Source organism: Centrocercus urophasianus, unplaced genomic scaffold (assembly GCF_019232065.1).
Source record: "Centrocercus urophasianus isolate 14NV4802_14NV808 unplaced genomic scaffold, USGS_Curo_1.0 seq_17, whole genome shotgun sequence".
NCBI classification, from domain to species: domain Eukaryota; kingdom Metazoa; phylum Chordata; class Aves; order Galliformes; family Phasianidae; genus Centrocercus; species Centrocercus urophasianus.
This window is the reverse complement of record NW_024884722.1, coordinates 26,034,687-26,046,177: the sequence shown is the minus strand read 5'-3', so window position 1 is coordinate 26,046,177 and position 11,491 is coordinate 26,034,687. Positions and strand designations below refer to the sequence as shown.

Sequence of the window (11,491 nt, the reverse complement as noted above, 5' to 3'; positions counted from 1 at the left end):
TCTGATCTGAATAAGCCAACAGTGTATGGAGAGTAAGCCATTCCTACTCCTTATATGGTAGGAAAACTGTATTATCACTGCAGATGATTTATAGAGCTAGTGTACCATGAAGCATCCAGCTTCATCCACATGTCCCTGGCAGGTGAGACCTGCTAGCCCACAGGCTCAGCAAGGTGTCTGGGCTAAGAACTGTCCTGCCTGGTATCTTGCTTCAGACAGCCAGGGTGACAAGGGAAAGAACTGGGCACACAGACAGCAGTCATTCCTAGACAGAATCACAGAATCGCCAGGGTTGGAAGGGACCTCAAGGATCATGAATATCCAACCTCCCTGCCACATGCAGGGCCACCAACCTCCACATTTAATACCAGACCAGGCTGCCCAGGGCCCCATCCAGTCTGGCCTTGAACACCTCCAGGGATGGGGCATCCATAAGCTCTCTGGGCAGCCCGTTCCTCACCACTCTCTCTGTAAAGAACTTCTCCCTGACATCCAACCTAAATCTTCTCTCCCTCAACTTAAAACCATTTCCCCTTGTCCTGCTGTTTATCTAGCCTTTCAGAGAGTTGATTCTGCTCCTGCTTGTAGGCTACATTTAGGTACTGAAAGGCTGCAATGAGGCAGCCTTCTTTTCTCCAAGCTGAACAAGGCCAGCTTCCTCAGCCTGTGGTATGGGAGGTGCTCCAGTCCTCTGATCATCTCTATGACTCTCCTCTGGACCCTCTCCAACAGCTCTCTGTCTTTCTTGTACTGGGGGATCCAGACCTGGACACAGTACTCCAGATGGGGCTTCACAAGAGCAGAGTAGAGAGGGGCAATCACCTCCCTGTCCCTGCTGGCCACCTGTCTTCTGATGGAGCCCAGGATACCATTTGCTCTTCGAGCTGCAGGCGTGTCTCCCATTGCCCAGTCACCTGGAGCTTTGGATCAGCTGCAGGCAGCAGTCTGTGTGACCCGTATAAGGACGTGCCCTTACACAGCCTTTGGCACTGAGCATTTCTACGCTGATATTGAGGACACAACCGTGGAGGCTGGCAGGCTCACGATGCGGCTCAGCCAGATGCTGGCACGCACAGCCGTGCCCGTGTGTGCACAGGGTTCTGCCTGAGGCGCCGCACCCTGATCCGGAGCACAGCGAGGGAACCCGAGGGAGAGCGCGCATAGGGCTGCGCAGCTCGACCTGCCCCGTGCAGGTCCTAGGGAAGAGATGAGAAGGGGAGAAAGGCGCCGTGTTACATTCCTCCCTGATCAAATTAAACTGTACCTGCTCCTATCTCCTCGTGCATCAGCATGACGACTGTTGAGTAAAGGGCGTCTTCGATTTTCGGTCTAAAAATAGGTGGCGCTTTACGGCCGGGCACACAGAGACTAACGCCGGCGCACCGGGTGAGCACAGCGCGTTACCGCACCGACCTCGGGGGACAGCCCGGCCCCCCACAGGGGGTTGCAGGGCAGCGGCAGGCCGAGCAGAAAGCCGTCACTGCGCCCGTCAGCTCAGCCCTCGGATCGAGGGCGGGCCGCGCGAAACACTTCGGCGCTCAGGCTCAGCCGGCACGGCGCGCATGCGCGGTGCCGCCGGGCTCCGGCGGCGGGAGGGGAGCGGAGGGGAGCGGCTCGAGGGGCGGGGCGGCGCAGCGCGCGGCCATTCGGGCCCGGCTCGCCGAGGGGACGTGCCGCCGCCGCGGCCGCCGCGATGGTGTCCTGGATGATCTCGCGGGCCGTCGTGTGAGTGCTGGGAGCGGGCGGCGCCGCGTGCGACCGTCCCGTCCCATTCCGGGGCTTCCCGTGGAAGGGGGCGGCTGGAGGGAGGAGGAGGACCTCATCGGCCCCGGAGCGGGCTCGGGTGGGCCAGGGGCGGCCGGGAGCCGCGCGGGGCCGCCGCGGCGCCGCCGCATTTTCCGCCGGCTCGGAGCGGCCGCGCCTCGCCACGCCGAACCCCTCCGCCTACAGAAACGCGGAGCACCGCTTCTGTCCGCGGCCCTCGGCGGAGCGAGGCGGAGGGAGTGGCGCGCGGCTGGTAGCAGCGGCGCAGAGGGCCCCGGAGCTCTTCGCGGCGCGTGCGGGCCGCCCCTGGGGCCGGGAGCGGTCGGCCGTCACGGTGCGTGGTGAGCGCCGCTCGTAAATGGGTGCAAATGAAGCCGTGAAGGCGGGTTGGTAACTGTCGGCAGCGTGTGGCGGCTCTGTCTGTGCCGGCCCGGTATTTGCTGCGTTGCTCAAGTGGAGATTGTGCTGCGCGTGACTTCTTGCCGGTCTAACGAGCTGATCCTGCGTGCAGAGCGGTCCTGAGAGTGCCTGAGCGAGTGCCAGCGGGAGTGTGTGATCTGGAGCGGGGCTGATAAACAGGATTTCCTCAGTTTGTTGGTGATAAGCAGCTCCTTGAAGCTGCCTGGTGTCATTTCAGCTCGAGACTTGATGTGCTGTCAGATGTCTTCTTGTGCAAAGTACGTTTGTTGGCTGTGGTCTCAGCAACCTACACAAGCAATAGTCCCTCATCCTTCTCCTGTTCTGCCGCCCTCCATGAGACCTGTCAGATGACTAGAATGGCTAAACAGAGCCGGGTGTCTCAGGGCTGGAAAAGAATGATGTTGGCTGTGGGAGGCATTGCTGCCTTTCTGTCAGCATGGTCTTCCCATGGGCAGTAGAGGGAAGATGCATACCCGTGTTTTCTGTAAGTCAAACTAGCTGTTGAACCAGTTTCTGCTTGGTCATATAGAAACGCCAACCAGAGAATTTTACCTTTAACCATGTTTTAAACTGCACTGGTTGTAAAGGAAATATCAGCAGTGCTGGGCATCTCTATCTCGAATCACAAGGTTGTTGTTAAGTTGCTTGTGCTGGTTTCTCCTCCTCTTCCCTCCCCTTTGAAATCAGCTACTAAACAGTGTGCTTGCATTTTGAGGATTAAGTCCTCTGTGGGTCTGACCAATATCACAGGCATTTAAGGTGATAGCTGCTCCAGTGCACAGTTCTATTGCAATAAAGGATAGTGCATTACTCAGTTTAGTTTTCTGCCTCCTGTTGCTGACTCACTTCCGTGTGCTCATTATTTTTTGCTAAAAAGGGAGTCTTTGATACTATTTATGAATCCTCTTCAGCTTCTTGTGTTCTTGTTTCCCAGCCGTGGGACTTAAACCTTGCCAGTGCTCAGATTCCTGGGTAGGAAGTTCAGTGCATCCAGAATACTTGCATAGCTTGGAAACTATTGTTTAACTTAATAAAGTAAAAATCGCATAGAAAGGAAAGGTGAGAGGCAGCATGGAGATAGACATGGTATGATGTAAGACGTTTTTAATCAAGTAGTCTTCAGACTGTCCTCCTTGCCCTCTTTTTCTCAGTATTCATTATACCGTCTTCCTTTTCTTGATTTATTTTGCTTCCTGACATCTTTCCAGACTATTCCAGTGGCTATTTCTCTAATTTGTGCATCGTCAGTTGGTTAGAAGTATGCTACCTTTTCAAGAAAGCCTGTAAGGAAGATGAAAGTACTCTTAACCAGTACATAGGTGCTAAGATCTGAGGTTTTCTCCTATTTACCATATCAGTTTTTTGTTTGATGTCTTTATTTTGTACGTGAGAGCCATACAGACTCTGTGCTGTCCATAGCAAGTCCAAAAAGCTCTGTTATCCTCTTTCAGGAAGATCTGTTTCTTCACGAGTGACTGGAAGGAACAACAGTTGGTCTAGCTGCAACACAGTCCTCCTCTTCTGACTGACCTTCTCTTTTTCAAAGTAAAAAAAAAAAAAGAAGAAAAAAGAAAAAAAAAGCCAGCAAAATATGCATTTGTAGGTGTGTTGCAGTGCCCTCTGAATTTTCATGCAGAGGACTTGTCCTGACGTGCACTTCCCAAGCAAACTAACTTCTGATTCAGTCTGAGAGCTTGTAATTTGGAGTTCATCAGCGAAAAATAATTTGGTTAAAGCTTGAAGGAACTAGGGAATGGAGGTAGTAGAGAATTAGAATTCTTAATTGCATGCGAATTGGCCTTTATACTCATCATCAGGGAGTGGTTAAAACTCACTGCTTTGCGTTCTTTGGCAAAACTTTGCTTTAATGAATAGTTTTGCTTTCTTTCTTTCAATACCTCAGCATACAGACTTGTGAAATACATTGTACCAGTTGTGTATCTTCTTTTCTGTTGAGAAGCGAAGATTTGAAGCACATAATTAGAATGCCTTTTCATTTTAAGGTTTATGGGGTGCTGTTTAAAGTAACTATAGGTTGTTAGTAATTCCACTCTGGCTATTGCAACAGTTTTAAGAAGGATTACTGCAACATTTTTCCTTCTTTGCACTTCCAAAAAGCCAAGAAAAAGGTTGCAGTCTCAGAAATCTTTTTAAGTACTCAGTCTCTAGTGGTGAGAATTCTTACATTTGTGTCTGGCTGTCTTGTTATCTTGTAGCCTGTATCTGACTAATCTGCTTTGGTTGCTTGTTCTTCTCATTTATGGGGTCTGAGCGATTGTGTGCGCATCAGTTGCTGAGACACTGTATTTAGTAGTAAACACACTGAGTACTTGTCAGTCACAGCCTGGTATGGATGAGATCAGACTACTCTCTTGTGCCAAGCAAAGATGTGCATCCTAAATAAAAAGGAGATGGCCATTTTGTTCTTGCAATCTGTTAAAGCAGACTGTCTGCTGTAATCTGTTAACTTTTCCCCCTTCCTCACGTAAAAATGGAAGCTGCCCCATCTGTGTTGCTTTGCATGCTCACTCTACCTCTGTATTTAAGCATGTTTTCCTTCCAGTAAGGTTGTTTGAAAGTCTCAGCTGTTGGAAGGGTGAGCTGCAGGAGAAAGTATTTTTCTGAGGTATATGTTGTTTTTTATTCTGCCTATACCTGTTCCCCACTCCCATCTTAGAGCCTTGCAAAGAACAAGGGTGCATGAATAAAACTTTCAGCAAGTGTTCCATAGCTGTGGGGCTAGGCTATTGCTTTGTCCAGTGAAGCTGGACAAATACTGTCTGGGGTACATCGGATCTGACCTGGAGATGGGGATTAGCATTAGTCTTTCATCTTTTGCTGCTTTATGCATTAGAACTGTTTGTTTCCTTACAGTTTCCATGTAAGCATGTACACTTTGTGAGCCTGGATTATATCTGCTTTTGAATTATAAAGGTTTTTATTAAAAACAAGTACAAAAAAACTTCTGTTCTTGTTTGCTGATCAAAGCACTGTCAAACATGTTTCTTGACACAGCCACTGTTTGTTAGGTAGAATTGATTGTAACAATACTGCTGATGTGGTGTGTGGAAGTAATAGCTGTATGCAGCCTGACCTTCAAGTCAGAATGGCCCTTTGTGGGGGAGTTCCTTCAGGTCTTTGTAGCCTTCTCTTGTTGTGCTTGGATGCTTCCAGCTGAAGCCTGAAGAATGTTGAGTGCTGTCGGATCCGGAATGTGCTTCCATTGTAAAGACCCATAAATTGCAGCTGCACCTGTGGGGGAGAGGAGACGGTGTCACGGTGAGTGAGATGGAGAGATGTGCTGGAATAGCTGTCTCCCCACAGAACTGAAGAGAGTCAGTCATCACATGTCAATTATTCTTGACATTTGATGCTCTTCTTAAGCATCTAACTGGCATGTTGCTGGGAGCAGCCATCCTTTCACCCTTCCCCAATCCTCAGCTTTCCAGAGAGGCCCCAAGCTGTTCGGCCACAGCACAATTTAGGTTGTTTTGTCAGCTGAAGCGTGCTTTAGAGAGGATCATTTTGGCTTAGTTCCAGTGACGTGCACCAGCTCTTGCTTCTGTCATGTAGTTGCTATGTGCCGTGTAAATGCTATGCTGAGAACTAAAAGTTGCAGGAAGAAAATGGCACTGGTTTAGGTGTCAGCATATTGCCAGGCGGGGTTAAAGCATGCTCTGTGTTCACATCCTTCACTTACGTGTTGCTGCTTATTGCTTCTTGTGGTGAGTCTAGTTACAGTAGTAGTGGTGCAGCTGCTCTCATTAAACAAGGCCTCCCAATTTTTAAAGGCTCTTAAGTTTTGTAATTGGAAATCTGTAACTATATATACGTCAAGGGACTAAGTATATTGTCCTGTCTATTGAAGGCTTAAAGTCATTTACATAATTGAGCAATGAAATCATTAAAATACTTCTATCTGTGGTTCAGCTTTGCAGTTAGGTAACCCATATGTTCAGTAAAAAGCGTCTGCTGGCTAAGCTTGACTTGCAACACTTACTCTGAGCTCCTACAGTGCAGGATGACTGGATCTGTCAGAGTCAGAAATGAGCGTGCCCACTGCCTGCCTGACACGCCTCTCCTTGTGTCAATGTTTGCTATGCAGTCCAGCTGCTCTTTTCTTTCCCGTGTTGATGGCATTCTGCAGATGCAGAGCATGCGTGGTCCACACTCGTAGCCCAGGGCGGTCTGGTGAACTAAAGCTCTGAAACAGATGGAGCACAACCAGGGGCGTACTATGGAGTCTGACATTCTTACTTAATTGTCTTGGCGTGTGCTGTGTTACAAAACGTGCTGAAATCCACATCTGTGTTCTATGTGCTGTAGATAAAGGAATACCAAGAACTGCGTGCTCTGGCACAGGAGGACACTTCTGATTAAATGAACAGCATCTACTGTCATACATTCTGCAAACCAACTTCTGCTTTGTCAGAGTGTATCTCAGCATCTCAAGATGTGCACAGTATAGATGTGACTTTGTACTGTAACCAGCCGTTGGTTATTTTATATGTAGAGCCATGTCCTGATAGGCACTTATGAGGACATCTCTGGGGAAAGTCCCAAATGGAATCCTGATGTCTAAATAAAATAAAACCTGCTTTGGCTTAGTGCTTTTAGCCTTTGTAAGAAAATCTTAAAAAAAAAAAATTGATAATAATAATAATAAATATATATATATAATAATAATTAAAAAAAATTAAAACCACGGCATGCAAAAATCTCTCTTCTGGTCTTTAATGTGCAAAGCAGCTTTTCCTGGGATTATTTGTCGTCTTTGTTCTGTTTTTGAAACTTCAAAACATGCATTATTGAATGGAAGTACCTTCTTTAGCCCATCTAGGTAGTTAGAGAACAGAAAGCAGAAAACCATATGATCTTTGTGTTGTGGATCTCTCACACTTTAATGGCTTGCCTGATTAGATTATAGTAATTGACTGCAGAACAAATGAGGCGAGTTATAAAAGGATGTAGGTAGGAAAGGTTGACTGCCGTGCTTCTGCTGATCAGTGTGGCTTTAAACATGGTAACCAATGTGCTGAGATGCTTTAACACAACAGTTGTAACTCCCCACGGAGGCTAGCTGCATCCCAAGCCTCACATAGTTCCTAGTGCAGTTTGTCACTGACAAAATAATGGGGTGGGACTTAGTTTCCTGTGTGCTCTATGGCACTCTGCAAACATTGATGTGGATGTAGATTTACTTACAAGAATGTTTTTCCTGTGTTATCTTGAAAATATTGTTCAATGTCTCAAAGACTGCTGGAACTTGTATTTGATGCTCAAAACCAGCATGGTGCAACTTCTTTCAAAACCTTTAACTCGGTGTAAAAATGCAAGGATCTGCAAAAGACAGAACTTTTCCTGCAGTGATAAGTCTGACATAATGTTTTGCTTTCTTTTGCTAATAAAGCTGTTGGGATTTGCATTGCTGGACAGGGAACACTGGAAAACAGTCTGTCCTTGTGTCTTCCAGCTGCAGTCTGGTTTTCTTATTTCCTCTTCCCAACTCCCTTCTCAGAACACTGATCAAAAACACAGAAAGAAGAATAATGAAAGTGCTCTCTAGCTTAGGGAGATCTTGATTACTTTTGGTAATGTCATTACCTTAAGCTCTAATTGTTTAAGAAAAACAAATTGTTACTATGCTCTTATTACTCACTTTTATCTGCTAACTTTCCTTCCACACTAGGGCTCTGTTTTGGAGCACATGGTTTCCCTTATGTTTAAAAGCAAGCTAAGTGCTACTCAAATTAAACATATTTACAAGTAGGTTGCTTTAGAAGCCATGGATGGAGCTGACTTGTTCACGTTTTTCAGCAGTGAAAAGCTGAAGGTTCATGTAGAATACAATATGTCCATAGAAACACATATTTTTAGTGACTGCTTTAGCTGTCATTAGCTTACTGTAGATGCAGTTTAAACAGCATTGGTTTCACAATTCAACATATAGAATTATCCCTGGAAGCTGTTTCTCAATAATAATAATAATAGCCTTGAAGACCTGGGACTTGCCCCAGCAGCACCTCGTATTCGTGTGCGTGCACGTGTGGTTGGGCAGCAGCCGCTTCCACCCTCTCTGTCCTCTCCTGCTTTATTGAATGAATCTCTGAAGAATGAGGTTCAGAAGGGAGGGAAGTTGCTTCTCAGCATGGCATTTCTGAAGTTAAGTTATGAATAGGGCTGCAGTTTATTAGAGATTCAGCGTACTGTCAGTTCTTGACTTGGTGTCTAGCACTGTACTCAAGAGCTTTTCTAAGCACAAGCTGTAATTGAGGAAATGTGTGTACTTTGGAATGTCAAGTCCAGATGTTATCTCAGTGGTATCTGCCAAATACGAATTTCATAGAAGAATCCTTTTCCTATGTACAGTGGGGAAGTTTGTTTCTTTTTTAACGCTCTAAGAGGCTTTGAAAATGTCCTTTTGGGTCTTTATCATTAGCAGAGCTGTTTGAAGTCAGAAACCTTAAGGCAAAAATTGAGATGTAAGTAGCTTGTGATGACCAAAAGCAAAAAATAGTCACATGAGGAAGAAACAAGGCTTTTTTGTATTTCAGTAGCTGGTGTTGCGTGGCTGCAGAGGCTGCATCACTTTTCTTTGCTGAAGTCTTTTTTTTTTTAATTTAATTTTATTTTTTTTTTAGGGTTTTCTTTGTAGAAGTTTGGCCTTTAGGCTGTTCTGCATCGGCCTCCATAGGTTATAAGATGTACCGTGGTTAAATTTGAGCTTTCTGAGCCTTTAAGTTATGAACCATGCTTTCCTATTTAAAGCCAAGCAACCAGACTCAGTATGGCTACATGCGGTCTGGTTTGTCTTTCATTTCTATGTGGCTTAGAAATAAAATGCGGTTTATCTTGAAAAAAACTAGAAGGAATTCTTAGTCGGGACCTCTCCTATTGTAAATGTTAGCTTCTTATAACTGGTAATTCTGATGTTGGTTGTGCTCCAGAAATGCTGAGAGAAGACATTCCGCTGCAGCAGAAATCTGTGGCTGATGTGTAGTTCTAAACGCAGTGAGATTCTCTAAAGTTTCTAGCTGACCAACATCAGGTGAAAAGCAAAGGGTTTTTTTTTTTTTCTTGTTTGTTTGTTTTTTCTTTTTTTTTTAAACTATGTATCATCCTGTGGTATTGGAGGGATTGTGCCTAGGCTGTAGGTGATGTTGAGGCAGAGGCCAGGAGGACAAAACTCCAGTGCGGTGGGTAGTTTCAAGCCAGTTTACAAAGCTGAAGAAAGCTCTAGGTTCCACAGATAGTAAGAATGAACATAACTTCAGGAGGACATTGAATGTTTTTCCCCTAATATTGGCAGTAATATTGGAGGCACTATGTTGCTGGACTTCTGTAGCTGATGTTGGATGTTAAGTCATGTTTTTCCTTATGCAGCTCCTGAGGTGATGGATAAAAGATGCTCGAACACTTCAGTACAAAGAATTTTTCCTCATCTGGTGTGCTGAGTCTGGAACGCACGCACTATGTAATATCGCACGGGATTTCTGTGATGGCTTCCACAGCTTGATCTTGAAGATAACATAACTTGGGGTAAAGAAACCCAAGTTAAAGCTTTAAGAACAACTCCAGATGACCAAAAACGTCTTTATCCCAGCACTCAGAAAGAGTTGCCACAAAGTAGTGAATGATCTTGCTTTGGATCTTAAATATGTTATAGGGTGAGGCTGCTTTAAACATTCAATAGAGTTGCTGTAAAGATAAAGGGTTTTTTTGATTGTTTTGTTTTCATTCTTCCCGAGTTTTCCTGGTGTTTGTGTTTTTCACAGCATTTGCTTTTGTTTCTGTCAACTGCAGAACTTTGTTCCTTGCCTTAGCGTGGCTCTGTTCAGCTGCGATGTCTCACTGTGTCAGTTACCACTTTGTACTGGCTAGAAGAACATCTTCATTATGCGAACCTGAATGTTGTCTGGTCATTATGCCAGCGTGAGGATCTTTGAGATCTCTAAGATTTGAAATTTAAGAGCATTAAATGAGTTTAAAAACTTGCAGTTGGCAGTGCTGAGGTGATAGTATTTGTTTTATTCTTCTGATACTTGCCTTGTCTCTCCAAGCATCTGACTGTTTTTGCATTTTTCATTAACTTCTGTGGCATGAAACCTCTGAAAAGAAGTCACTACTGACTTGATGTGAATTGGTTCAAGTTACTGTAATGAACAATTTTTCAGTGCGCAAATTAAATTGAAATGGAAGGTGTTTGCAAGGTCTGGCCTCAATATAAAGGACTTAATGCTCTTACACATAAATTAAGGCCTATTTAAATTGTAGGAGCCTTGAATAATATTTTGAAGACACTGAGTAAAGCTAATATTAGCAAGAAGGTAAATGGGAGAGCCAGGTAGTTGTTCTTGACTTCAAATTACCAGAGTCAGGAAGTTGAATGTTAAAAGCATATATAATTTTAAAGTTCTTGATTAAAATTGAATGCCTCACTCTGGAATTTGAGGTATTTGTGTTAGTTCTGTTCAACACTTCATCTGCATGAAACTAGTGATGTGTCTTAGGAGCTCATCAGAAGTATTCTAAACTGACAGGATCACATTGCTGGTGAAAACAGTATGATCCTCCAATGGTAGTAAAAATGTAAAGAACTGTTTCAAAAGCTAGTGAGCTCGTTAGCTTGTTTCTTTGTCAACTTTGCCATGATTATATAAACTCTTTTAAAATATACTCTTGTAAATTAGATCTTATGTTGCATGTTTCTTTGTACATCTGTATAGGCATCAGCTTTCCTTGCTGAACCTCAAAATATTTACAATCTCAATTGTTTCCTTGTTCATCTGCTCTATGGAATAAGCTTATTGAGACATGTGCTAAACATATAAAATACTTGTTGAAAACTTGAGTGTTTGATTTATTTTTTTTTTTTTTTTTTTTTTTTTTCTTTTTTCTTGTATGAAGAAAATAAACAAGCAACCAAAAAAGCAACAAAATGAATCGGATCAACTGGTCTCTTCTAACTGACACCTTCAATCCATCCATCAGTCCTTGCTGATTATGAAAAGAAAAGCATGGTTTGGTTCAAGGACATGTCTTCCTCTTTGACCAGAGGCATGCCAGGTTCTCAAGGGCTGTATGAGAAGTAGATGTAACCATTGATAATTGTTGGTTGGTTCTTGGTGTTCGGTCACGTTCCTGTCCAATGCTGCAGGTGGCCATGAATACTGGACTTCCAGTGGCAAATAGTCATAGCAATGAGAGACTTCAGAGTGTATTAAGGTAGATATGAAGGAAGGTAGTTTATCTGAATTTTGAGTAAGTGTGAGCAGCCTTGGAAATTGGTACTTCTCCAGCAGGGATG

The 11,491-nt window shown here is 44.5% G+C and overlaps 1 protein-coding gene across 1 annotated transcript in view; it reads left to right on the top strand.

Moving 5' to 3' along the window:
* The first annotated feature begins 1,652 nt into the window (after positions 1-1,652).
* The window catches only part of REEP3 (receptor accessory protein 3), a 37,506-nt gene continuing 27,667 nt past the window's right edge, over positions 1,653-11,491 (top strand). The window contains exon 1 of the mRNA XM_042818808.1: positions 1,653-1,725. Coding sequence (XP_042674742.1) covers positions 1,694-1,725 — 32 coding nt within the window. The 5' untranslated portion in view covers positions 1,653-1,693. The remainder of the gene's footprint in view (positions 1,726-11,491) is intronic.